The sequence below is a fragment of the Eubalaena glacialis genome, chromosome 3 (assembly GCF_028564815.1).
Source record: "Eubalaena glacialis isolate mEubGla1 chromosome 3, mEubGla1.1.hap2.+ XY, whole genome shotgun sequence".
In the NCBI taxonomy this organism is placed as follows: Eukaryota; Metazoa; Chordata; class Mammalia; order Artiodactyla; family Balaenidae; genus Eubalaena; species Eubalaena glacialis.
In genome coordinates, this window is record NC_083718.1 from 52963692 (window position 1) to 52991223 (window position 27532).

General features: G+C 34.8%; 1 protein-coding gene across 1 annotated transcript in view; it reads right to left on the reverse strand.

The window, feature by feature from the left end:
* XPR1 (xenotropic and polytropic retrovirus receptor 1) overlaps positions 1 to 27532 on the reverse strand; it is a 205353-nt gene that overhangs the window by 34416 nt on the left and 143405 nt on the right. Inside the window, exons 7-11 of the mRNA XM_061185655.1 lie at positions 23950 to 24031; positions 14764 to 14954; positions 14373 to 14552; positions 8273 to 8444; positions 6943 to 7137 (exon numbers count right to left, since the gene is read on the reverse strand). Of these exons, the coding sequence (XP_061041638.1) occupies positions 6943 to 7137; positions 8273 to 8444; positions 14373 to 14552; positions 14764 to 14954; positions 23950 to 24031 (820 nt within the window). The remainder of the gene's footprint in view (positions 1 to 6942; positions 7138 to 8272; positions 8445 to 14372; positions 14553 to 14763; positions 14955 to 23949; positions 24032 to 27532) is intronic.

The window sequence follows — 27532 nt, forward strand, 5'->3', positions numbered from 1 at the left end:
TCAGTAACCATGCAGAATCTACTCTTTTAACTCAATGATCATTTCTAGTCTATGTTTTCGGATACCTTTTCTCTTGGAATATTGTCCAAGAAAACAATAGAAATCAAATTCTGCTTTTGATCACCATTCAATGTCAAATTTTCTGTCATGGGTTCCTTTGTCTTTTTTGGTAAAAAAATTTAGTGATATAAATATTTAATATGTAGCAACTACAAAAAGTGTTTTTTTTTTTTTAATTTTAGGGATATCGTTAAACTATACAATCAATGGTCCCTCTAAAAAATGCTTGTGTTTTTAAAAATTTGACTGTGGGCACATGAATCAAGTTCAGTCAGTAAACAGATGTGTTACTTGAATAAAAAACCAAACACATTCCTAATTGATACTTACCCAGTACAACACCCTCATCCACACACACACACTCAAGGTGATCGTAAGTGTTCCTTGTGAAAAGACTTTCCATAAAGGAAGACACACATATACTAGCTCTAGACAGTAAAGAGAATTATATTTCATTTAAAGATAAATTCCACTTGTACAGCAAGTTAGAATTTCTTGATTTCATGTGCGCTGCCTTATTTGATCCTTACAACAAATCTGTGACATAAACAGAACAGATACTATGATCTCCGCTTTGAAGGTAGGGTTTTATCTGGGGTGGGGGTGGGGGAACGCCCTAGGGATAAAGATGAACAAAACTGGGAAAGAGTAACACTTGTAACACTTCTATCACTCATAAATTCCACAGACTTGTGTTTTGACACATAATGGTATAAGTGGAATCCTCCCTAACTTAATATAGACAATAAGATATAGCTTAACCATCACCTCTGGGAAGTCTTCTCTACGCTTCCCTTCCTGAGGCCTAGAGGCTGGGTGAGGAACTTAAGCTGTATGTAGGCTGTTCTGGTAACCCTGCTATCTCTTTACCCTCTATTTTAACGTCTCTCTTTTTTAAATTGTGCTAAAAAGCACAGCATAAAATTTACCACCTTAACCATTTCTCAGTGTACAGTTCAGAAGTTTTAATTATATTCACATTGTTGTGCAACCAATGAATGCCTTTTTACCTATTTCCCCTACTAGATTATAAATTCTTAAGGGCAAGAATCGTGTCTTGTTTGTTGCTCTTTTTTTTACTGCCTGGCACAGCCTGATACATAGAATATTCTCAATAATTCTTAATTTATCTATGCATCTACTTACCCACTCACCTCCCTACCTAATTCAGAATTAAAACTAAAAAGTAAGGTGTTTACACAGGGGTATACATAAGTATACTAATTTCAGTCAAAACTTTGTTGTTGTCATGTATCGATTTATTGCGCTTTGCAGACAAGTGTTTTTTACAAATTGTGTTGAGCAAGTCTACAGGTGCTATTTTTCCTTTTGCTTACTTCGTATTTCTGTCAAATTTTGTTAATTCTTGCAATATTTCAAACTTTTTCATTATTATAATTGTTATGATGATCAGTGATCTTTGATGTTTCTAATGCAAAAGCATGAGAAGACTCACTGAAGTCTCAGATGATGGTTAGCATTTTTAACAGTAAGGTATTTTATTTTATTTTTTATTATTATTTTTTTAAAATTTTTATTGGAGTACGGTTGCTTTACAATGTTGTGTTAGCCTCCACTGCACAACAAAATGAATCAGCCATACACATACAGATATCCCCTAACAGTAAAGTATTTTAAATTAAGGTATGTAAAGTCAGAACTTTTTCTGATTTGGCTGACTGGTTTTCTAATTAGGGTATATAGCAGATATTCTCTATAAATTGGATGAGTGTAATCTGCAGTTCCAAAATTTTTTTTCAAAAATACATTTAAAAAATGTGTTAAAGCATTTCATCAAAAACACTGCATTGAAAAATGTATTAAAATTAACAATATTTTAATTTTCCTAATTGTTTCTTGAGTATGTTGAACCAAACAAGGAGCCTTTAAAACTAAATATATGATTGGTCCTACTCAAGCTTTTTGGTATACTGTCCAGAAACAGAGAAAGTGAATGACTCTAGTGACTAGTTAACAAATCATTTTTCATTCAGTTTATGTTCAATCCTTTACTCAGTTTATTTTCAACTCTTTGCTTTCAACAAAGAAAACTTGATAGATCACTAAAAATAATTATTAATAATAGACTACTATGCAATTTTTGGGGGCATATAATTCAGGATTTGTCCAAAAAACTGAGGGACAATGAAACAACAAAACTTCCATTCTTACGTATACAGCAATGCTAACAAAGTTTCTCAGGATTTACTTATATAAAAACTGAAAAATGGAAGAGTAATAAGTAATATAAATTTATCTCATTAAGAAATACTGGGACTTCCCTGGTGGCACAGTGGTTAAGAATCCGCCTGCCAATGCAGGGGACACAGGTTCGAGCCCTGGTCCGGGAAGATCCCACATGCCGCGGAGCGACCTAAGCCCGTGCACCACAGCTACTAAGCCTGTGCTCTAGAGCCTGTGCACCACAACTACTGAGCCTGCGCTGTAGAGCCCGCGAGCCACAACTACTGAAGCCCGTGCACCTAGAGCCTGTGCTCTGCAATAAGAGAAGCCACTGCAATGAGAAGCCTGCGCACCGCAACGAAGAGTAGCCCCCACTCGCCGCAACTAGAGAAAGCCTGTGCGCAGCAATGAAGACCCAACACAGCCAAAAATAAATAAATAAATAAATTTATTTTTTAAAAAAAGAAATATTTATGTGTAATAATTATTAAAATTTGTAATGTTATTTTGACAACTATAGATAAAATCAGAGTAATGATAATTACAACAAAGAAAGAAAAAATTTATTCTAACAAGTATTTTTCCTAATAATAGGAATTTATCTTCCTAGTAACTAATTTTCCTACTAATAGGAAATTAATAATTTAATTTCAATTTACATACTATGTATCAGACAAAAGTCATTAAAACAAAAGTATATTATACTAAAATAAAGTTCAATGGGACAGATATGTAAAATTTCTGACTATTGTAGAATTGCTTCATTAAAAAAAATTAAATCATGGTACCATGCCTTTATATTTAGATTACCTGGGTACGCTTAGTAGAAACACTTTAGCAGCTTTGTTTTAAAATGTAAATATTTAAAATTTAAGGGAAAAGACTTTTTTGTAATTATTTAAATTTAAGACAAAAAATTTCAGACATAAACTTAAAAATGTCTGAGAAGTAATATAGTTTAATATAATAAAATAAAGATAATAAAGTAATAATATATCAATAGTTTAAAAGGTTATTTTAATGGGTACATGAACAACAACAAAAAAAATCTAAAGACAATACTATCCAAACCACTGCTTCTAGCTTTAGGTGTTCAGATTTGGAGTGTTTGCAGATTCGAGGAATTCAGATTTTCAGCTTCTTACTGAATAGTATCAGTACAGTTAAAGATACGTTATATCCTAAAATATTCAACCAAAAAAAAAAAAAAAAAAAGAAAAGAAAAACCAGTACTCAATTTTACCCAGGATGGGACAAAAGTAAAGGGTTATTAAGCCACAGGGTAGCATGTATCAAATTAATTGCCTGATTTAGAAATTCTCTATTAACAACCTTCTGAACCATGATGCATGCCTGGACTGAAAAATAGCATTCTTCACCAAGAGTTAAAATTTGGGGAGCTTTCATGGATAGGAAGAATTAATATTGTTAAAATGACCATACTACCCAAGGCAATCTACAGATTCGATGCAATCCCTATCAAAATACCAATGGCATTTTCTGCAAAGCTAGAAAAAAAACCCCCCAAATTTGTATGGAAACACAAAAGACCCCCCCCCCAAATAGCCAAAACAATCTTGAGAAAGAGCAAAGCTGGAGGTAACACGCTCCCTGATTTCAAACTATACTATAAAGCTACAATAATCAAAACAATATGGTACTGGCACAAAAACAGACACATGATTAGTAGAACAGAGAGCCCAGAAATAAACCCAGGTATTGGGTTGGCCAAAAAGTTCGTTCGGGTTTTCCATAACAGCTTATGAAAAACCTGAACGAACTTTTTGGCCAACCCAATACTTATGATCAATTAAACTATGACAAAGGAGGCAAGAATATACAATGGGGAAAAGAAAGCCTCTTCAATAAATGGTGCTGGGAAAACTGGACAGCTACAGGCAAAAGAATCAAACTGTACTACCTTTTCACATCATATACAAAAATACACCCCAAATGAATTAAAGACTTAAATGTAAAACCCGAAACATTAAAACTCCTAAAAGAAAACATAGGCAGTATGCTCTTGACATGTCTTAGCAATATTTTTTTGGATATGTCTCCTTAGAAAGGGAGACAAATGCAAAAATAAACAAATGGGACCTAATCAAACTAAAAAGTATTTGCACAGGGAAGGAAACTATCAACAAAACGAAAGGGCTGTCTATTGAATGGGACAAGATATTTGCAAAGGATATATGAGGTAAGGGGTTAATATCCAAAATCTACAAGTAACTCATACACCTCAACATGCAGAAAAACCCAACCTGATTAAAAAATGGGCAGAGGACCTGAACAGAAATTTTTCCAAAGAAGACATTCAGATGGATATCAGGCACATGAAAAGATGCTCAACATCACTAATCGTCATGGAAATGCAAATCAAAACCACAATGATATATCACCTCACACCTGTCCGAATGACTATTATCAAAAAGACAACAAAAAACAAGTGTTGGAGAGGGTGTGGAGAAAAGGGAGCCCTTGTGCACTGTAGGTGGGAATTTAAATTGGTGCAGCCACTATGGAAAACAGTATGGAGATTCCTCAAAAAATTAAAAATAGGACTACCACACAATCCAGCAATTCCACTTCTGGGAATTTTTCTGAAGAAAATAAAAGCACTAATTTGAAAAGACATACGCACCACTGTGTTTACTGCAGCATTATTTATAACAGCCAAGGTATGAAAGCAATCTAAGTGTCCATTGATAGATGAATGGATAAAGATTTGGGGGGTATACACACACACACACACACACACACACACACACACACACACACACAATGGAATATTACTCAGCCATAAAAAAGAATGAAATCTTGCTATTTGCCACAACATGAATGGACCTAGAGGGTATTATGCTAAGTGAAATAAGTCAGACAGAGAAAGACAAATAGTGTATGATTTCACTTATAAGTGGAATCTAAAAAACAAACCAAAAAAAGAACAAACATAACAAAACAGAAGCAGACATACATACAGAGAACAAACTGGTGGTTGCCAGAAGGGAGGCAGGTTAGGGGATGAGTGAAATAGGTGAGGGAGATTAAGAGGTATAAAATTCTAGTTATAAGATAAATAAGTCATGGGGATCTAATGTACAGCATAGTAATTATAGTCAATAATATTGTGATAACTTCTTATGGTGACAGACAGTAACTAGACTTATCATGATCACTTTGTATTATATAAAAATATTGTCACTATGTTGTACACCTGAAACTAATATAATATTGTTAAGTCAATTATACTTCAAGGAAAAAAAAAAAAAAGAATAACTATTAGAAGGCACTGGAAAGCCACCAAAAGCAGGCAAAAAGCCTGAGCTTACTTTGAAAAGATGTTGGCATAAAGAGTAAGAATTGTGAGTTTGTGGTTTTTTGCCTGAGGGTGCTCCCAATACCCTCTTTCTACTCCAGTCACAGAAAAATCAGTCTTACTTGCTCCAGGACAGAGTCAGGGTTGATGGAACAGCTAGAAATTTAGAGGGGTAATCCTTGAAGGGAAAGACCTGCAGAAAGGGTAAAATGCAAAATCTGAGTACAAAATCTACCAGTATCCCAGGCTGACCAACGGGTAAGCATGTACAATGGAGAGTCTGAAGAGCTGGCCAAACAGTAGGTGCACATGAGAGAGGAGTTAAAAAAAAAAAATTAAGGGAGCTTCAGGATGTATTTCTTTCACTGAGGTACCTAGTTAAATTATATCATTTAACAAGAGTGCCTCCATAGTGGTAAAATTATTGACTGCATTATCAATATTACTGCAATCACAGAATCTACTGCAAAAAGTGGAAGTACATTATAAAGTGGTCTGCTGGACCAAATCACAAGCTTTACAAAAAACAACCACCCTAATCTTTCAAGACCATCAGACACACAGCAGCAGTTCTGGAGCACTAGCTAAGGCTCCTAAATACAGCATCTCAATTAAAAAAAAAATCACAGAAAAAGAACTTTTTATCAAAGTATCTAAAAATAATTGTAATAACTTCAATTGGTAACATTTCTTTACCACTCACAGATGAGAGTGCAGCCTCTAAGGTGTAGGCTGATACTGATTTAAATAGACAAAGAAGGAAGGCATTTTAGTAAAAGGAAGTGAGATCTTTGATTGACAGTTCTTAGGAGAAGGTTAAAAATTCAAAAGGAGTGCCTGTATGTGGCTCAGAACCTAAAAGTCTTTTTTCTCCTCCCAACAGAAGAACAGTCTCAAGTAATAACTGGTTGCCATGGAGATAAGAAACTAGAGAGATCAGAGAACTCAATTTGCAGTTAAATAGGCTGGAAACAATCCTTACTACTTGGTGAAGGAAAGCGATTAAAAATATACATGATTGCCAGAGGGAATCTTTTTCACCTAGCATTTCCTAACCTCATTAATGAACAAGAAGTCTAAAAATCCAGATGAAAACCCAAGGTGTCTTGGATTGAACCCATTAAACATAATTCAGGATTTCAAACGTTATCACAAATCCTTTCTCTTCCAGATGACTTTGATTCTTTTTAATGGTACTTGTTAGTAAATACTGGAATGAGACTAAAATTGTGTTCAAAAACAAAGTAGTTTACCTGAGGGGACTGGAGCTTCAATGGAAAAAAAAGAAGCATGACAAATGGAAAGGTAACCAGAGTAAGAAATAGATTCAAGTGGTGAAAATCCAGATTTTGAAAAATCTTTTCACAATCAATGAATACCTTTGTGAGTGCTGTAAAGGGCTGCAAACGTCACCGTGAAGAAAGTCGTGGAGTATTTCCCAGCATTAACTAAATGAGGAAAGGCCCTTTTTGTGTCTCGGTATCGGCGCAGGCACTGGATAAAGCGAAGCCAAGCAGGAATGCACTGAACAACAGCCCGCACACCATACGAGTATTTGTGGCAAATTTCTGGTTCTGTGAAGATTTCAAAGAAGAAAAGACTACAATTAAAAAAAAATAACTTGTTCACATCATTTAGAGTCATATATCATAACCACTAGGAAGTCCATAAAAGCAAGGACCCTGGGTTTCAGAATCACTTTTTTCTTTGCAACTATTATATTCTTAAACTTTTTAGTGGTTGATAAGCTGCGGAGAGAAGGTAAAATACACAGTGGGAACTTAGAAAAATCTGCCGGCTCAGATTTCTGACTATGTATTCTGGAATCACCTTCTTTGGAGTGTGGTAAAACTATAAGACAATTAGAAGATGAATACACTAATCAAAGAGAAAAAAATTAGCTCTGAAACATCTGGAAAACCTATATATATCACTGGTGACTCCAGTCAATATCATGAACTCCAAACCACTACAATATACCCACTATAGGTTGTTCACACTCTTGTTCTTTAAAAAAAAATAAAACGAACAAAGAAAACAAACAGCAGAGTTTATACTTTTAAAATGAGAAGAATAGAGTTTGTAAATCAGTTTTCTTCAAATTCTGGAAATGTATCAGAGTGGTTCAACATACAACAGAATTGTGATCTGCTGGCAATCAATGAAAATGTGTTGGCACTGGCTTCATTAACTTTTGTTAGTCAGATGTTACCTAATCTGTCTAAAGTTGGTCTTTGTCATTAAGGGAAAATTCCTTAGTAACTTGAACACCTGGCATAAACAAAGAGTGATAAAAAGAGCCAAAAGAAAAATAAGGTACCCAAGAAGAATTTAAAAACATCTATAATGACTTTCTCAAAGCACTTGATCTAATTTCTAAATTATCAGTATTTTTGATCATAGTAAAGCAATACTGTGATGGCAATTGTTGACACTAAAGCATCTATGATTTAATTACCAATGTATTAGAAGTTTTTTAGTTTTAGAATTCTTTAAGTTGTAAATCTCCTGGCAAATGAATGGCTAAAATTATAATATATAATTTAAGAGCCAAATTATATCAGATAAAGAGATTGCTAAAGGAGTGCCAAGTACATTTAATTAAATTTGTAATATTATTGGATGATCTTAAATTCCTCAGTTATCATTCCCAGTATTTCTTGGTTTACATTGGCAGTTCAGTAGTGTGGATGCACATTCATACCATACCTTCTGAATCATTTGGCAACAGGCCCCCACTTTCATCCCATTTGAGCTCAAAACTGTAGAAGCAGATCATATATTCCAGGTCCATCAGTATCACTGACAGGCTGTTCAGCTGATCGGCCAGCCAGAAATCAGCAAAGCCTACCTTATGGAAGGGGGCTGTAAATACTCGAAACTGGGAGAAAGAAAAAAATCAGAAAACACAGAAACAAGAAAATTCATATTAAATTTCTCTAATTCATGTCTGACCCTGCAGCATGATTACTTTAGTTGATAAAACGGAAACCAATGAACCAATCACAAACACAGGGACCTGGCAACAGTGGCTAGGTTGAGAATTAGTAATGAAGGGATTGAATGGATAACTAAGAAAGGAATTATAAGGGTGGGGCAGGGGGAAGGCAGGAATAGCTACAGTCAGAAAACAGAAAGCAGAGAGGTGGGAAGAGCTGAAGTGGAAAGCAGAGAGAATGGCACAAATGCATCGAGAGGACATTTAGCGTTAGGGTCTAAATTAAATTTTGCTGGAGACCCATGTGCTATGATAATTTCTGGAATATTCTCCCATCTTAGCTAACTGAATACAAAGCTCTTCTTTGCCTACACAGGATAGGAAGGGGAGGATAGCACCTCGTCTGAAGTATGTATTATTCTCTAACGAAAGTCACTTTCATTTCACTAATGCCATGGTGATAATTGCATTTGTCTTCAAATTATGCCACAAAAATCAGCCCACATCCCACTGTTACAAAAACAATGATAAATAAATTCAGGTTATATGTCTTGAGCACTAATCCACTCTGTGTATTTTTCTCATAATGCATTTCTTATAATCCATTAACTATAACAATTCTATGAGCTAGGTGTTATCCATATCCCCATTTTACAGAAGACCTATAACAATAACTCCCCCTAACTCTATTTTGTGGAAGCCTGTTTACCACTGCAAAGGAAAATCCTGGCATTGCAGAGAGAGAAAGAATTAGACACTAATCACCAGAAATAAGCTCAAATTGTACAGACTGCCTTGAAAGGCCTTGAGTGAAGTGAAGATGGGATGAAGGCAGCTTTCCTCCTCACCCTGTTAGACCCTTTCTATCTTACACAGGTGAAAATGGACTCCTAAAACAAGGAATTCTGACTAAGCAACAGTTTTAAAAAAAAAATAGTATGTTGCTTTAATTTGCATTTCTTTGATTGTTAGAAATGTTGACTATTCTTTCTTGGTTTATTGTCTATTGACAGGGCCTCTTTTTATTGATTTCAAAGAAATTTTAAAAAAATTTATTTATTTATTTTTGGCTGTGTTGGGTCTTTGTTTCTGTGCGAGGGCTTTCTCTAGTTGAGGCGAGCGGGGGCCACTCTTCATCGCGGTGCGCGGGCCTCTCACTATCGTGGCCTCTCTTGTTGCGGAGCACAGGCTCCAGACGCCTGCACAGGCTCAGTAGTTGTGGCTCACGGGCTTAGTTGCTCCGCAGCATGTGGGATCTTCCCGGACCAGGGCTCGAACCCGTGTCCCCTGCATTGGCAGGCAGATTCTCAACCACTGTGCCACCAGGGAAGCCCATAAGCAACAGTTTTGAGAAAATGAGTCTAAAGCTATAGCTCTCCTGCCATCTAGGTATATTCATTTAATGGACATATCCAGCCTGGGAGACTACGGCTCTCTTCTCTCAGACTTGGCTGGTTCTTTCTATTCTTTCTCTAAATAATTCCCTTGATTATTTTAGGGAAATAATAAATGACTATATTACAAATCAATCCTGGGTGTCAACTATCTATGACAGGTATTGTCTTGGAGCTTTGGAATTTAGACCAGGGGTCTGCAGGATACAATACAGGCTTTAAGACATTACTTTCTGGAGCTGATATATTTTGTGTCCACAGTTCAATCTCTGATCACTCGCTTACTCTTTCAGAAAGTTGTTCAGTAAGCCAGATGAGATATTATCATTTGCAACCATAAGCTCCAGATACAGTAAACTTTTTTTTTTTTTTTGCAGGGTAGGGTGGGGTAGGAGGTATTAGGGATTGAGATGTTAATCATTTATGCACAAAGAGGTTCTGGTACCAGTTTATATAATATTTTAAGAAACTCTAGATACAGAATGGATTTAAAAGATTCAAAGAGACAGAAACAAGAGAATAATTTAGGATATAACAACAAAGGATCAGGAAGTCTTACTCAGTCTCTAGTCATGGACTTTTGTGAAACTGGCAGCCTAGGGCAAATTTCTCATTTCTCACTGACATTAGACAGACTACCATTACTGTCACAACCTGCCACACCCAGCCTCAAAACCTGGCTATTACAGAAAACCTCTGTAAGAGCAGAAGGGGAAGACAGTGTATTAAATAAGAAACAAAGAGATAGAGGGATGCACTAGAAAAGGAAAGGAGTGACATAAAATAAAAATTGGAAGGAAGGGAAAATTGACAGAAGAGAGAAGATGAAAAAAGAAAGAAAGAAGGGAGTGGTAAATATTGGTATAAGACAACTAATGAAGGAAAGAACATAATTATAGTCATTCATGCATTTAACAAAGATTTATTAAGTATTTACTATATGTCAGGCATTGTGGAGGTACTAAATAAATAAAACATGGCCTGTACCCTCAAAGACCCACAATCCCTTTGGGCAAATAATAAATACCTAAAGAAATAATGACAGCACCATGTGGTAACTGCTATTACAGATAGGCATACAAAATACCCTGGAAATACAAAGAAGGGAACAAGTAGTTTGGTCAGAGGTAGGGTGAGTGGAAATGAAAATAAACAGATCATACTTAACTCCCTGACATTAACACATAGTCAAATTCATCTTAGATTTATCTGAATTCCCCTTTTTGAGTGAGAATTCTCCTTTCTTTCTTATTCTGGCTAAGGTCTTTCAACTTCTACTTTGCTGTGATTTAAATTAAAATGATAACAATTCACTGAGTAACTGTATTAAGAAAGCTACAGACAACCTGGATATCTGATGTTTTACCCACATACACAAAAAGGCCACTAACAAGTTATTACAAAGAATATATGTTATCATCTTCTAAGTTAAGATGATGAAGTTAAGGAGATAAACAGTTAAGGAGATGAAGTCTTAATTTCTACTTGTGGATAATCACATTCTTTCCAAATCTGATTTTAAGATTCCGTTAGTTGATCCACTAATCAAAGTTAAACATGTAGATAAAGTGACCACCAGGTCTAACTGTTAAATGGTAGTGTTTAAGAACACAGATTATGGAGCCAGAATGTCTGAGCTCATATCCCATCTCCATTACATCCTGGCTTTGTGACCTTATTTAATTCCCCTGAACCTAGGTTTCCTCATTTATAAACTGTGGATTAATAGTAGCTCCAACCTCATGGTTTATTAAAAGGATTAAATAAATTGACACATATAAAATGTCCAGAATAGTACATTATTAAATGAGAATGTTTCTCTAATCTATTCTTACAATAGACATGTGTAAAAATTTTATTATACAACTAAAGAAAATATTGGAAAAACCAATTCAAAAATAATATAGCAAAAGACTCCAATTTAAAAACTTTATGCAGCCTTCTGTAAGAATAATTTGATACTTTTGTTCAGAAAATCTGAGGCATTGTTTATGCTTCCTAACTGGATTTCCAAGTAGGACAAATACAGATCTGGAGAGAGGATATATGACCTAATGAATGTAAATAAACTGTATTAATTTGATATATAATACTAATATCAAAACAAATCAATTTCTTAAAAAAATTTTTTTAGCTTCTTCTGGGGAGAGGAGTAACATATCAATTCCATAGATTCAAATTTAGATATGAATATAAGTGGTGCCCAGTGCCTACCACTATGGCCAAGTGACACACGTTCTTTTTCCACTAAAAATTAAAGTAAAAAAGAAAAAGGGAAATGTAGTTTACTTTAGGATGAAGCTTTAAAAAAAGCTGTATCAGAGAAACATAAATAGGGTAGAAACATTCTTATTAAATCACTAGAAATAACTCTAAGGGTAAATTTTCTCAGTGAGATTTGAATTAAAATAAGTCAGTAGGTCAATTAATATTAAAATAATCTATAAATAACATTTTTACTATTTACACTTATTACAAATATACCAAATCACAATGCCTCCTTCCGCATTTCACTGCTTCTGAGAGTATATTTTACTATTCTCTTATTTCTTATTACACCCCTGCCAACCCATTCCATCAACAGTCCTCATTTATTAACACACAACACATGCACAGATAAATGTCTACTCAATGGGGAATCGTTCTGCTAATAAGAATAACTGGTCATTCATGAATCATACCAGCTTCCCATTTAAACAAAGAAGGATGCACTGGGGAAATGTTCACTTAGCACGTAATGTACACAACTGTATTATTTTGTTATTGTAATGATGCAATCATATTAACACCTGAGTTTTCTAAGTCTTTCAAATCTCATTTGAAAATAACTTTATAGAGATTTCACAATAATTTAGGAAGGAAAAATAGGTGTTTATAATCTTGTAGTTATTTCCTTGTAACCAGAAGAATGTTACATTTTTTATGCAAATAACACAGTTTAAAAACTCCACAAAATCTAGAAATAAAATAACAATCTCAAAATAAGAAAGGTAATCTAATATTGTTGTACTAACTGGAAATGATTTATTTTTAGTATAAATTTCAAGAGAAAAATGGCTCAAATTTTTCTTTTGTCTTAAATTAAAAAGAAATCTTCTAAAAAGCATGTTTTCTAGATGATGACAAAACACATTAAAGGTGATGGTATATAACTTATGACTTATTAAAATATGCTTGAACATCTAAGTTCCACACTCATAATTCAAACTCAAAATTAGGCCTAGTGGTGCTATACTTTAAGGGAATGATTTGCTTGCTTGCTTGCTTGCTTGCTTATTTATTTATTTATTTATTTATTTATTTATATTTAATGAAGTTGGTGGAAAAGAGGGAGATTCTCAGTTTCTGATAAAAATCCTAGTGGAAGAAAGAAGAAATACAAATAAATGAACAATTAACTTTGGGGGGAAAAAAAATCAAGATTTGGGCCATTTTCTTTTTCAGATTGCTATAAATACCTGCCTATATTGGAACATAGGCTGCTTTTATTTGTTGACTGCTTACCATGTTTTTTTAATTGGAAGGTCGTATTTTATTTCTTCAGATTTTAAAAATTTAGTTAATGCTAAAGAGAGCATATGGCTAAGAACAACAATAAAAATTCTCCTAAACCTAAGGGGCATACAAAAGGAAAAAGAAATAAAAACTATAGTTTTCAAGGCAATATACTTTATAAGGTGAAAAACAAAGTGAGACGATAATTATGAGAATTCTGGAAGTCTGTGGAGATTGGTCAATTTAATTACTAACCTTCACTCTACTGTTAGTTGTAATTTGTAATCTAAGAAATAATTATATGAAAGCATTCCCAATTGATTTTCAAAATAGAGCTGGTTAAATCTGGGAGTAAGCAGAAGTTCCTTTCCAGAGCAGTCTACAATATCCCAAAAAATACAGCTACCATTTTTGCAGGAAATTCTATATCTTAATGCTGAGACTGCTTGATTTTGAGATCATTAAGAAATAGGTAAAGTGGAAGAAGAAATGGAATTTATAAAGTCAATTTCTCAAATTAAACTTGGTGATCTGACAAGATACTCCTACTGCTTTTAGAGAACCAATACTTCATAAAATAAAAATGTTTGATTGACTACTTATAGCAATTTAACAGGAAAGTAATAGTTGCACCACTTAAAGGAAAATTCTACATGTTATCACAGTTGATTAAATCATCTGTAAAGTAATTAATTATGAATTATTATTAATTTTTAAAGTCATTTCAATATCTTGACACTTCATATTCCATTTTGGAGGAAAAAATGCATGAGTGCTTTTCCCAGGGCCACTCTTACTGCACAACATCAGGTGTACCAGTCATACTGTGTTCTTTGCCCCTGGAGCTGGGGTACCACTCATTTAGACTACAATGTGAACATGCCTTCTGAAGTTGTGCAATACAGGAGTTTTGTTTTCATTCTGGAGGAAGCCAATGACCAATATACCACTCTAAAAATGATACACAAATTTCTGGACTTACCAGCAGTTTAAGCAGCCAAAACCGGGATTTATAATAGAAAGTTTTGGTGGGGTTGATGAGAAAGAAAACCATAAACCCATAAAGGACAAGTGGGTACACATATGTGGGGATGACACTAACTGGAGCAAAGAAGCATGCCAGAAGGCTCAGGCACCACAATATCCCGAGGAATCCAGCAATCTGATGAAGGATGGGAAAGACAAAAAGAAAGAAAATTATTTTTATTTCTACCATTACTTAAAAAATCTTTAATAAAACAGAGATAAGAAAAATGTTTAATTATTACATCAACAATCCTCTTCAAATAGAAAATAGATTTTAGTACCCACTAAACCATCTATATAGCTAATGTAAACTATATTCATGGGATTTTATGTCTTGCTTTGATTACCTCAAAGAGATGCTGATGAGACAAATTGCTTCTCGGATTAAGTTCAAAGATGAGCACATGATTTACTCCAGCCTGTCTCCAACCATACGTGTTGATGCCCAGTAGAAAAAGGAATTCAATCAGAAGAAAGCCACCGCGATAGATTCTTATCAAGGGCCAAATACTTCTATCTGTTTCAAGTTTAAATACAGCTGAAAGAATATCAACTAATTGGTTAGTTAGAAAATTTATAATGTCTCCTTTAATTGTCTTTTCTCTTAATTCTCAAGGATATAACCCTGGCATAAGAATTTTTAATAAATAAAACGTAAACCTAGGTTATCTCAAGAGCCTGATAAACTTGCTTCGAGGTTCTTTCTCTTCTTCATTTCACTCTGCAAAATTCCACCAGAAAAATTTTCCTAAAATTTGACTTTCAGCATATTAGTCCATGGTGAAATAGTTTAGAACCATCAGATCAGTTCTGTCAGCTGGGGATTTCTGGCATGACACAACTTCTTTGGCTTTGTTTTGTCCATCACTGAACTGGATATAGTAATGCCTAGCTCACAGCGTTACTATGAAAATTATAAGGAAGAGTATATATGAAAGCAATGTGAAAATTGAAATGTCATATAAATGACAACAATTAGTATTTATAGAATGCTTACTATGTGCTAAGGATTGTATTTTTACATATAACAATTCATCTAATCTTCACAATGGCTCTGTGAATTAAAAACTATCATCTCCATTTGATTGATGAGAAAACTACAGCAGAAAAGTTAAGTTATTTGCTCAGGTTTACCAAGCTAGGATAAAGCAGAGCCAGGATTTTAACTCAGACAGTTTTGCTCCAAAGCCCATACTCTTAATTACTACATTCAATTGCTCATATGCCCATACAAACGTTCAGTATCACTACTATCCTATAGATCTCCAATAATTATAACATTCAAACGTTTCAGCCTCGCAATTCAAGTTCTTCACAATCTGATCTCCAATTAAGTTTCCCAAACTTATCTCATAGTGCCCCTAAATTCTTATCTCCTGATAAATTTTATTATCCTTTTAACAAATTCACTTTTTTGCTTATGTTGTCCCCTGTACCTAAAATGGCCTTGCTCTTTCTTTTGACCAATTCTATTTGTACTTATTACTTAAGAGCCAGATTCTCATCTGTTCATAAATTTATTGAATCAATATGTTTCATTTTGAGCCTACTCTGTGCCAAACATTTCAATTTGGCTACCAATTTCTCAATTTTCCAAATAACTATAAAAGTTACTGTTAGCACTACTCATTTGAAATTCAATTATATACATCTTATATACTTAAATAACCATTTATTATTTATCTTTGTATTCTCTATAGCACATAGCACATTTAATAATTTAAAAATAACAGGGTACAGAAAGCCTTTGCTTTGGAGTCAAATACTACAGACCAGATTTCAAATCCTAGCTTTACTAGGGCAAATTATTAAATTTTTCTAAGTCTCACTTTCCTTGTTGGTCAATGGGGAGAATATCTATTCTCATAAGTTTGTTAAGAAGATTAAATCTGAACAACATATATTAAATGCCTAAAACAGTACGTTTGGTCCATTTTTGAATATTCAGTATATATCAGTTTCTTTTTCCTTTTACTTTATGAAAATTCATTTTTTCATTAATTTGACAAATATTTATTGGGTGCCCATTATGTGTGACACCATTCTAAAAGCTGGAGATTCAGTAATGAACAACAAACAAAATACCTGTCTTCAGGCAACTTCTATTCTGTATAATGTCAGATAGTGAGATAAGTATTTCGAAGGAAAAAAAGTAGAGTAAAGAGATAAAGAATGTTAGGTGCTATTTTAGGTAGGATGGTCAAGAAAACCTCTCAGAAGATGACATTTGCAGGAACCTTAAGGAAATAGAGACTTAATCATGTGACTATCTGGAGGAACAGGGCTCCAAGTAGAGGGAAAGTACAAAGGGCCTTAAGATAGGTATAAGCCTTGTGTAGTCCAGGAACAGGAAGAAGGCCAGGGCACTATGACTGGAATGAATGAGAGGTAAAGTGGCAAAAAGTTACCTAGAGGCAGATCAGGTAGGACTTTGTCAAGACTTAAGCTTTACTCAGATGTATAAAGCCAATGAAAGGTTTTTCACATAATTGGTATGACCAGATTAATAATTTTAAAGGACTACTCTAGCTGTCATGTGAAGGACAGACTGCAAAGGAACAAGTACGGTAGCAAGAAGATTAGTTAGGAGGTTGAAAATAAAAATATATATACATGGTTTTACATCCTGATTCCCAACCAAAGACTACATATATATTACAACAGTCAGGAAACAAAAATAATAAGTATAAATCCCAAAGAATACACAATTAAACTACTAGAGCTAATAAAGTCAACAAAGTTGCAGAGTACAAGATCAACACACAGGGACTTCCCTGGTGGTGCAGTGGTTAAGAATCTGCCTGCCAATGCAGGGGACACGCGTTCGAGCCCTGGTCCAGGAAGATCCCACATGCCATGGAGCAACTAAGCCTGTGTGCCACAACTACTGAGCCTGTGCTCTAGAGCCTGTGAGCCACAACTACTGAGCCCATGTGCCACAACTATTGAAGCCCACATGCCTAGAGCCTGTGCTCCGCAATAAGAGAAGCCACCACAATGAGAAGTCCAAGCATTGCAATGAAGAGTAGCCCCCGCTCGCCGCAACTAGAGAAAGCCCGCACGTAGCAATGAAGACCCAACGCAGCCAAAAAAAAAAAGATCAACACACAAGATTCAGCTGTCCTTATATAAACCACCAATGAACAATCTGAAATGAAATTAAGAAAACAATTCCAATTACAATAGCAAACAAAAGAATAGAACACCAAGGAATAAATCTAACCAAGGAGGTGAAAGACTTGTACATTGAAAACTACAAAACACTGCTGAAAGAAATCCCATGTTCACGGATTGGAAGACTTGTTCAAATGGCAATGTTACCCAAAGTATTCTACAGATTCAATACAATCCATATAAAAATTCTAATGGCCTTTTTTTGCAGAAATGTCAAATCGATACTCAAATTCATATGGAATTGTAAGAGGCCCCAGATAGCCAAAACAATATTGAAAAAAGAACAAAGTTGGAGAACTCACAATTCATGATTTCAAATTGTACTACAAAATAGTGTGGTACTGGCATAAAAAAAGACATATAGACAAATGGAATAGATTGAGAGCTCAGAAATAAATTTATACATCTATGGCTGACTGATTTTCAATAAGAGAGCCAAGACTATTCAATGAAAAGGAATATTCTCTTCAACAAATGGTGCTGAGACATTTGGATACTCACATGCAAAAGAATGAAGCTGAATCCATACTTCACAGCATGTACAAAAAGTAGTTCAAAATGGATCAATGAGCTAAATATAAGAGCTAAAACCATAAAACTCTTAGAAGAAAATATAAGGGTAAACCTTCAGGACCTTGGATTTGGCAATGGAAGTCTTAGATATGACACCAAAAGCATGAATAACACAACAACAAAAACAGATAAACTGGATTTCACCAAGTTAAAAAATTTTGTGCATCAAAGGACATTATCAAGAAAGTAAAATGACAATCTATAGAATGGGAGAAAATATTTGCAAATTATATATCTGATAAGGGTCTAGTATCCAGAATATATAAAGAACTCTAGTAACTTAGCAATAAGAAGACAACTCAATTTAAAAATGGGCAAAGACTTGGATAGACATTTTTCCAAAGAAAATATACAAATAGCCAATAAGCACATGAAAAGATGCTCAATGTCATTAGAAAAATGCAAATCAAAACCATAACAAGATACTACTTCAAACCCACTAGGATGGCTATAATTAAGAAAAAAAAAAAGGGAAATCACAAGTGTTGATGAGAATGTGGGGAAAACGGAACCCTCAGAAATTGCTGGTGGAAACAGAAAATGGTGGAGCCTCTGTGGAAAACAATTTGGTGGTACCTCAGAAGGTTAAAAAGCATTATCATATAATTAAGCAATTCCACTCCTAGGTATATATCTGAAAAAACTGAAAACGGGTACCCAAACAAATCCATGTATATGCATGTTCACAGCAGCAAAACTCACATTAGCCAAAAGGTAGAAACAACACAGCATAGTTATATTCAGTTTTGGTAGATACTACCAAACAGTTCTCCAAAGTACTATACCCATTTCCACTCATTCACTTTCATATCTTCATGGTATTCCATTGTATAGGGGTAATGTCATTTATTTTCTTAAACAGTTCCTAACTGATAGACATTTGAGCCGTTCCTAGGATTTTGCTATTATAAACAAAATAGTGGTGAATACCCCCCTTTCATATATGTCTTTGCACCCATGTACAAGTATGTTTATACGATAAACTTCTAGAAATAAAATTGCTTAATCAAAGTGATTGTATTAAAAAATTTTTACATATGCTGCCAAATTATCCTCTAAAGAGACTGCAACAATTAATACTTTACCACTAGTGTATGAGTGCTTGCTATTTCACACTCTTATACGTACTTTTAAAAAAATTTTTTAATGGAGTATAGTTGATTTACAATGTTGTTACTTTCTGCTGTACAGCAAAGTGAATCAGTTATACATATACACATATCCACTCTTTTTTAGATTCTTTTCCCATATAGGTCATTATAGAGTACTGAGTAGAGTTCCCTGTTCTATACAGTAGGTACTTATTAGCTATCTATTTTATATATAGTAGTGTGTACATGTCAATCCCCCCGGTAACCATAAGATTGTTTTCTACATCTGTAACTCTATTTCTGTTCTGTAAATAAGTTCATTTGTACCAATTTTTTAGATTTCACATACAAGCAATATCATACGATATTTGTCCTTCTCTGTCTGACTTACTTCACTCAGTATGACAATCTCTAGGTCCATCCATGTTATTGCAAATGGCATTATTTCATTCTTTTTTATGGCTGAGTAATATTCCATTGTATATATATGTACCACATCTTCTTTATCCATTCCTCTGTTGATGGACATTAGGTTGCTTCCATGTCCTGGCTATTGTAAATAGTGCTGCAATGAACATTGGGGTGCATGTATCTTTTCTAATTATGGTTTTCTCTGTGTATATGCCCAGGAGTGGGATTGCTGGATCATATGGTGGCTCTATTTTCAGTTTTTAAGGAACCTCCATACTGTTCTCCATAGTGGCTGTACCAATTTACATTCCCACCAACAATGTAGAAGGGTTCCCTCATACGCAGTTTAAATGGTCAAACTCTTGTCTTTGTCAAACCAGAAAGTGAAATATGATATATTATTATTATATCAATTAAGTACAGGTTACTAGGAAACTATAAGAACAAGTTTTAAAAAATCTGAACAGGTAGCTTTTCATCTTCATAACACTAAATATCTGGAATATGTGAATTTCAGACAAATTATTAAATATCAGGTCATGTCCCCTTGAGAAACCATAGCAATTATGTACATTATTTTTTTTATGTGAATGTTTGAAAAAAAGAATCATGCTTGTACATACGTTACTACTGCTGTGTTTCTCTCTCAATTTTCAACTCTGTTATCGTTAACGCAACCGCTGGGAGATAAATAAGGACAGACAGCTGGCTTTAACTGTATTTACCCTGCCTCCCCCGTAGACACACAAAGATTAAACAAAGACGGGTTCTGAGGTGAGAGAACATAAATGCACAACACTAAATGTATAAAGCACCCACATTAGAAAATAAATCAGACCGTCTCACAAAAACGTAGGCTATACATACGAAAGAAAACAAAACCCCAACTTGCCCCTGAATTTAAGAAAACTTCAATTCATTCACATAAAAAGAATGAAGTTTATTTATCTATTCTCATGTCTTACTTAATGATGGTGATGATGATAACACCATGCTCATCTTGGAAAGAAAAGAAAAAAATTTCACGCACAGATGAGTAAGGTCTTCCCTGATGCTCTCATTTGAAAGTAATCACTTGTTCTCTTGACCTGCTTAGAAAACACTTCTATTTTGTAGTGTATTATTATTGTTTTAATATGTCTTAATCTCCTTCGTGTAACAATAAGCTTCATAAGGAAAGGAATTCTCTTATCTATCTTAAGACTCAAGATTATCAAGCATAATCACAGATACATAAAATTTACTTGTTGAATGAATTCTAATACAACCCTGTTCTTTTAAGGTATTAAGCTTATTTAACAAATGAGGAAATTGTTTCAGAGAAGTTAAGTCATGTCTTTAAAGCCAAAACAATTAAGAAACAGTTGAGCTGGGACTGCAACCAGGCAAGGCCTTTTGGAGGTAAGTCAGTGTTCTTTCCATAACAGCTAGCTGGATAATCTAGGGCTAGGCTTTTTATTGTAGTATATCCATGCATTCTATATAAGTAAACTGCATTCATCCCTGAAGACATAGAGCTAGATTTAAATATGAACATAAATTATACCAATATTAAAACATGAGCTTACAGTAGACAATAATAGAGTTAATTTTTAGTAAAATTGGTGGGAAGGAGAACTCTAAACATACAAATGAAAACACACTGTTAATAGGTAAAGTTCACACACTATCTAAAAGCCATTACAACTTGGGCTATAATTTCATAATATGCAATTTGACAATCTTAATTAAGAAGAATGTTTATGAGGAATAACGAATTCAGTAAATTATTTCTTGAACATCTATATGTCTGGCACTGCGTTAGGAACTTGAAATACAAAAATGAAAAACACATAGACCCTGGAATCGAGAACAGTTTAAGTGTGACAGTGATATAAACCTTCCTTGTTCAGGCAGCATTATAGTTACTAAAAGTCCAAAGCAGATTATAATGGATATTTATACAATAACATCTATTTCTAAGTCATTTTCTGTGCAGACTTCACCGAACAGAATTTAATCCTTTATTAATGACTCACAGTTATTATAAGCACAAGTACACAGACTTTTTTTTTAAATGAATTTATTTATTTTTATTTTTATTTATTTTTGGCTGCATTGGGTCTTCATTGCTGCGTGCAGGCTTTCTCTAGTTGCGGCGAGTGGGGTCTACTCTTTGTTGAGGTGCAAGGGCTTCTCATTGAGGTGGCTCCTCTTGTGGAGCACGTGCTCTAGGCATGCGGGCTTCAGTAGTTGTGGCACGCGGGCTCAGCAGTTGTGGCTCGTGGGCTCTAGAGCGCAGGCTCAGTACTTGTGGCGCACGGGCTTAGTTACTCTGCGGCATGTGGGATCCTCCCGGACCAGGGCTCGAACCCGTGTCCCCTATATTGGCAGGCGAATTCTTAACCACCGCACCACCAGGGAAGCCCCAAGTACACAGACTCTTGAGGTATACCAGGATTATCTGCCCTTAAAGTAAAAGTCCTCAAATTCAAGAATCTTTGAGATTTGTGTTTTTTTGCTGTTTGCGTGCTTTCTGTATATCATTTAATTTCATCTCTGTCCTTCTCTTCCATCCATTCAAACTTCAACCAACATTTTTTGAACCCTGCTATATCCCAGGCAATGTTTTAGGTGCTGGAGATACAATGGTGAACAGGAGAGACAAAAGCCAAGGCATTAAGGAATTTATATTCCAATGGGAAAGCAGATAATAAGAAACAAAATATGTCACAAGTGCTCCAAAGAAAACTAATGTAGGCTAAAGGGATAGAACAGGCTATTTTAGGGTAGGCTGATCAGGGAAGGCCTTACTAAGGAGGTGGCATTTGAGTAGAGACTACATGAAGTGAGGGAGTAAGCTATGTAGACATCTTGGGGAAGGGCCTTTTAGGCAACTGAAAGGGCTCATAGATGGAAATGAGCTTGGTGTGTTCAAGGACTAGTAACAAAACAAATGTGGATGGAAACAGTGAAACCAAGTGAAACTGAGTGTGGGGGGGATGACAGAATATGAAGTTAGAAAGGCCCAAAGGGACGAGATCTTGCACACCATAGTAGGAACTTTCCATTTTATTGTAAGAGAAGCCATTTAATGGATTTTGAAGAGGAGAGTGACATGATCTAACTTGCGTCAAAAAGACACTGGTGACTATAGAGAGGCAAGAGTGGTTGTATGGAGACAAATTCAGGAGGCTGCTGCAGTGTACTAAGCAAGAAATGGTTGCTTAGACAAGGATGGCACTGGTGGAGGTGGTCAGATTCAGAGCATATTTTGAAGACAGAGCAACAGGACTTGCTGATGGACTGGAGATGAGGTGTGAGGGAAAAGAGAGGCTAAAGGTTTCTGGCCTGAGAAACTGATGAGAGGTGATGCTATACAGAAGAGAAAGCATATTTAGTGATAAAAAAAATTTGTCCACATAAGTTTAAGATGCCTATTAGACATGTAAGTATCCAATTAGATATCATTCAGAGGAAACAGTATATAATTTGGGAGTTATTAGCATATAGATGATATTTATAGCCATAGGCTTCAATAAGATTGCCTAGCTAGGAAATGAATGTAGACAGAGAAAGATCTGAGGACTGAACCCAGTGGTACTCCCCAACATTTAGATGCCAAAAGAAAAGAATAGCTAGAAAGGAGTCTGGGAAAAAACTACCAGCGAAGTTTAATAAGAAAACCAGCAGAGTGTAGTTTTCCCAGCAAAATCAACTGAAGAGTTTCAAGAAGGAATGATCCACAATGTCAAAATGCTGCTGAGAGGTAAGTCAAATTCTGTTGGGGTTTAGTAAGATTATGCTTCCCTTGTTCTTACATCATTTCTTGATGTTGGGAATGCACTTGTTTCTAGCAATTCCTCCTACCTCTTTATAATTTTTAACTGCTATAGAATAGAATATTATATAACTAATTTTCTTAAAATTATATGCAAAGTAATTGTAAATAGGTTCTGGAAAGGATGTGAGAGAGTCTCCAAAAAGCAAAGTAAATGAGCTTAGTGCATAAATTTTGTAAAATCTTATTTACTCTCATCTCTGATCAAGGGAGCTGAGGTTATTGATAACTAAACAGTTAAGGAGTCACAGTCTAGCAATGTTTAAAGGGATAATTATATCCAAAGGGGAAAACAAACCAAAATAACCAACACCCACCCACCCACCATTTATAAAAACAAAAAACTTAGCCCTGACAGATTTCTCTTTCAGTAGCTTTGGTAGTTTGGTAGTAACTTTGGGAGAGGGACAGAATATGACATAAGCAGATTAGTAATAATTTAATTCAAAATTTAAACTACTCACCGGCAAGCACAAGGGTAATATTCAGTACAATGAATATTCCACAAAATAGGCCAACTCTAAAAGTAGTCCATGCTGGTGCAGGCTGTGGACAGAAAAACAGCATTTTGAGTAAAGGGCAAAATATTGAATACATTTAGTATACAGTGTAATAAATTAGCACTATAAGCCTCAAAGTTCTACCATGAAAACAAACATATTTTATGATCTGAATTTTTATAAATCTGGACCAGGGAATCATCCTTCATTATCCAATAATACTAGAATTGAGTTGCCAGTTTATTCTAATTATTTTATAGAAATCTGAGTCACTAAATAAAGAGAATTACAATCTCAGGCATCAAATTATATATATACTGAGTTTTCTTATAGGAGAGATTTAAGTGCAATTTCACTTTTACAGTGTGTACATATTTAAATTTTGTAAGTCAGTATTACTCAATTAGAGTTCACATATTTGGTACTATATAATTAGAGACAACGATAAAAATAAGAATACTCATTTTTTGAGTACTTACAGTATTATACTGGAGTAACTTAAAGTGAATTTTTAAACATACACTCATGTCAGAATCTCCAGGATGGGGGCTTTCCTGGTGGCACAGTGTTAAGAATCCGCCTGCCAATGCAGGGGACACGGGTTTGAGCCCTGGTCTGGGAAGAATCCACGTGCCGTGGAGCAACTAAGCCCGTGCGCCACAACTACTGAGCCTGTGCTCTAGAGCCCACACCCCCTAGGGCCTGCATGCCACAACTACTGAGTCCACGTGCTGCAACTACTGAAGCCCACACGCCTAGAGCCCGTGCTCCGCAATAAGAAGCCCACACACCGCAATAAAGAATAGCCCCCGATCGCCCCAACTGGAGAAAGCCCACGTACAGCAACAAAGACCGAACGCAGCCAAAAAAAAAAAAAAAAAAAAAAAAAAAGAATCTCCAGGATGTGTACATGCAAAAATTATTTTTCTCTATTATAAATGTAATTTTAAATTTAGAAAATAATAAAAAGAAATCTACTGCTTTCTAAAATAAAGTGCCTGATACTTTAAACATAAATAGATGAGAAACATGGAGAGATGATCTTATCGATTTAAATATTTGCTATGAATGTTATAAAAGAAATTGTTAGAGGTGATATTACATTTAAGATTCTTCAAATGTTTTCTAAAAACCTTTAAATGAAAAAAAACACTGAGACTTCCTCTGACTTACTTATTATTCATCAGTAATAGATAACTGTATGTTAGTTTAGGACTGAAAGCATTCAGAAGGAAGATGGTCATTTGTCTTTTTCAAAACAAATTTTTTTTTTTTTAAATAAATTTATTTATTTATTTTTGGCTGTATTGGGTCTTCGTTTCTGTGCAAGGGCTTTCACCAGTTGTGGCAAGCGGGGGCCACTCTTCATCGCGGTGCGTGGGCCTCTCACTGTTGCGGCCTCTCGTTGCGGAGCACGACTCCAGACGCGCAGGCTCAGTAGTTGTGGCTCACGGGCCCAGTTGCTCCGCGGCATGTGGGATCCTCCCAGACCAGGGCTCAAACCCGTGTCCCCTGCATCGGCAGGCAGACTCTCAACCACTGCGCCACCAGGGAAGTCCCAAAACAAAGTTTTAAATTGTGTAATTTATCATATTTACAAAAGGATGTGTGTGTGTACATACACACACACATATACATATAAATAATGTATTTGGACTATTAGAGACAATAATAAAAGGTACCTAAACCTATCACCCATCTTTAGGAGAGCACATTTCCATTACTTTGAAATCCTTATCCCTTCCAGATCCAAAATCCTTCCCTCCTCACCAGAGATAACCATTTCCATGTTTTCTTTAGCTCTATCCCTTCTACATGCAGTCCTAAAGACTTAATTTTTCAAAATTAATTTCCTTATTTTTAACAGCTTTATTGAAATATAATTGACATACAATGAACTACACATATTTAAAGTATACAATTTGTGTCTTTCCTCTCTGGATGCTTTTAAGATTTTTCTTTAATTTTCAAGCAGTGTGACTATAATATGCCTGTGTTTTTTTTTTTAACTGTTTTTTTGACTAAATTGACATACAATAAACTGTACATATTTAAGGTGTACAAAATCTGATACTTTGACATATGTAAACGCCTATGAAACTATCATCATAACCAAGGCAACGAACATTGTCTATTATCCCCAAGAGTTTCCTCTTGCCCTTCTGTAATTCTTTTCCTCTTACCACATCCCATCCCACCTCCAGGCAACTGCAAACCTGCTTTCTGCCGCTATATGTTAGTTGGCATTTTCCAGAGTTTTAGGTAAACAAAACCATAATGTATATATTCTTTTTTGGTCTGGCTTATTTTTTCAGAATAATTATTTTGAGATGCATCATGTTGTTCCATATATCAAGGTTTATTCTTTTTATTGCTGAGTAGTATTGCATTGTATGGATATACCACATTGTTTACCTATTCACCTACTGATAGACATTTGGGTTGTTACCAGTTCTAGGCTATTATGAATAAAGCTTCTATGAACGTTTGTCTTTATATGAACATATGCTTCATTTGTCTTGGGTAAATACCAAGGAGTGTAATGGCTAGATCTTATTGCAGGTGAAGGTTTAACTTTTTAAGAAACTGCCAAATTATTTTCCAATGTGGTTATATCATTTTATACTCCACCAGCAGCATATACGATATCAGAGTTCTTGGTCCTTCAAGGTTTAGTACGTCAATCTTTTTAATTTCAGTCATCCTAATAGGTGTGTGTTATCCCATTGCGGTTTTAATTTACATTTCCCTACTAATGATACTAAGCATCTATTCACATGCTTATTTGCCACCCAGACATCTTTGATTAAGATCTTTTGCCCATTTTTAAGTTGGGTTGTTTGTTTTCTTATTATTGAGTACTAGAGTTCTTTATATGTTCTGGGTACAAGTCTCTTATCAGATATATTTTTAAAATATTTTCTCCTAGTCTGTTGCTTTTCATTCTCTTAACGTTGTCTTTTGAAGAGCAGGAGTTTTTAATCTTGGTGAAGTGCTTTTGGTGTCACTTCTAAAAAACCTTTGCATAACCCAAAGTCACCAGGACTTTCTCCTATATTTTCTTCAAAAATTTGTAGTTTTAGGTTTTCATTTAGGTCAATGGTACATGTAAAATTAATTTCTATACATGGTATGAAGAATGTATGGAAGTTGTGGGTTTGTTTTTTTTTTTGGCATATGAAAGCCAATTGCTCCAGCCCCATTTGTTGAAAAGACTATCCTTTCTCCAGTGAACTGCCTTTGTATAGTTATTGAAAATTAATTGTTCACATATTTATTGGTCTATTTTTGGATTCTCTATTCTGTTCCATTAATCTATCTGCCTATCCTGACACTAATAACACACTGTCTTGATTACTGTAGTTTTAATAAGATTGATACCACATAGTGTTAATCCTTCAACTTAGTTGTTCCAAAGTTGTTCTGGCTATTCTTGGTCCTTTGTACTTTCATATAAATTTAAAAATCTGCTTAATAATTATTTTTTAAAAGTCCTGTTAAGATTTTGAGTTAGTTTGTGTTGTATCTATGAATCCATTTAGGAAGA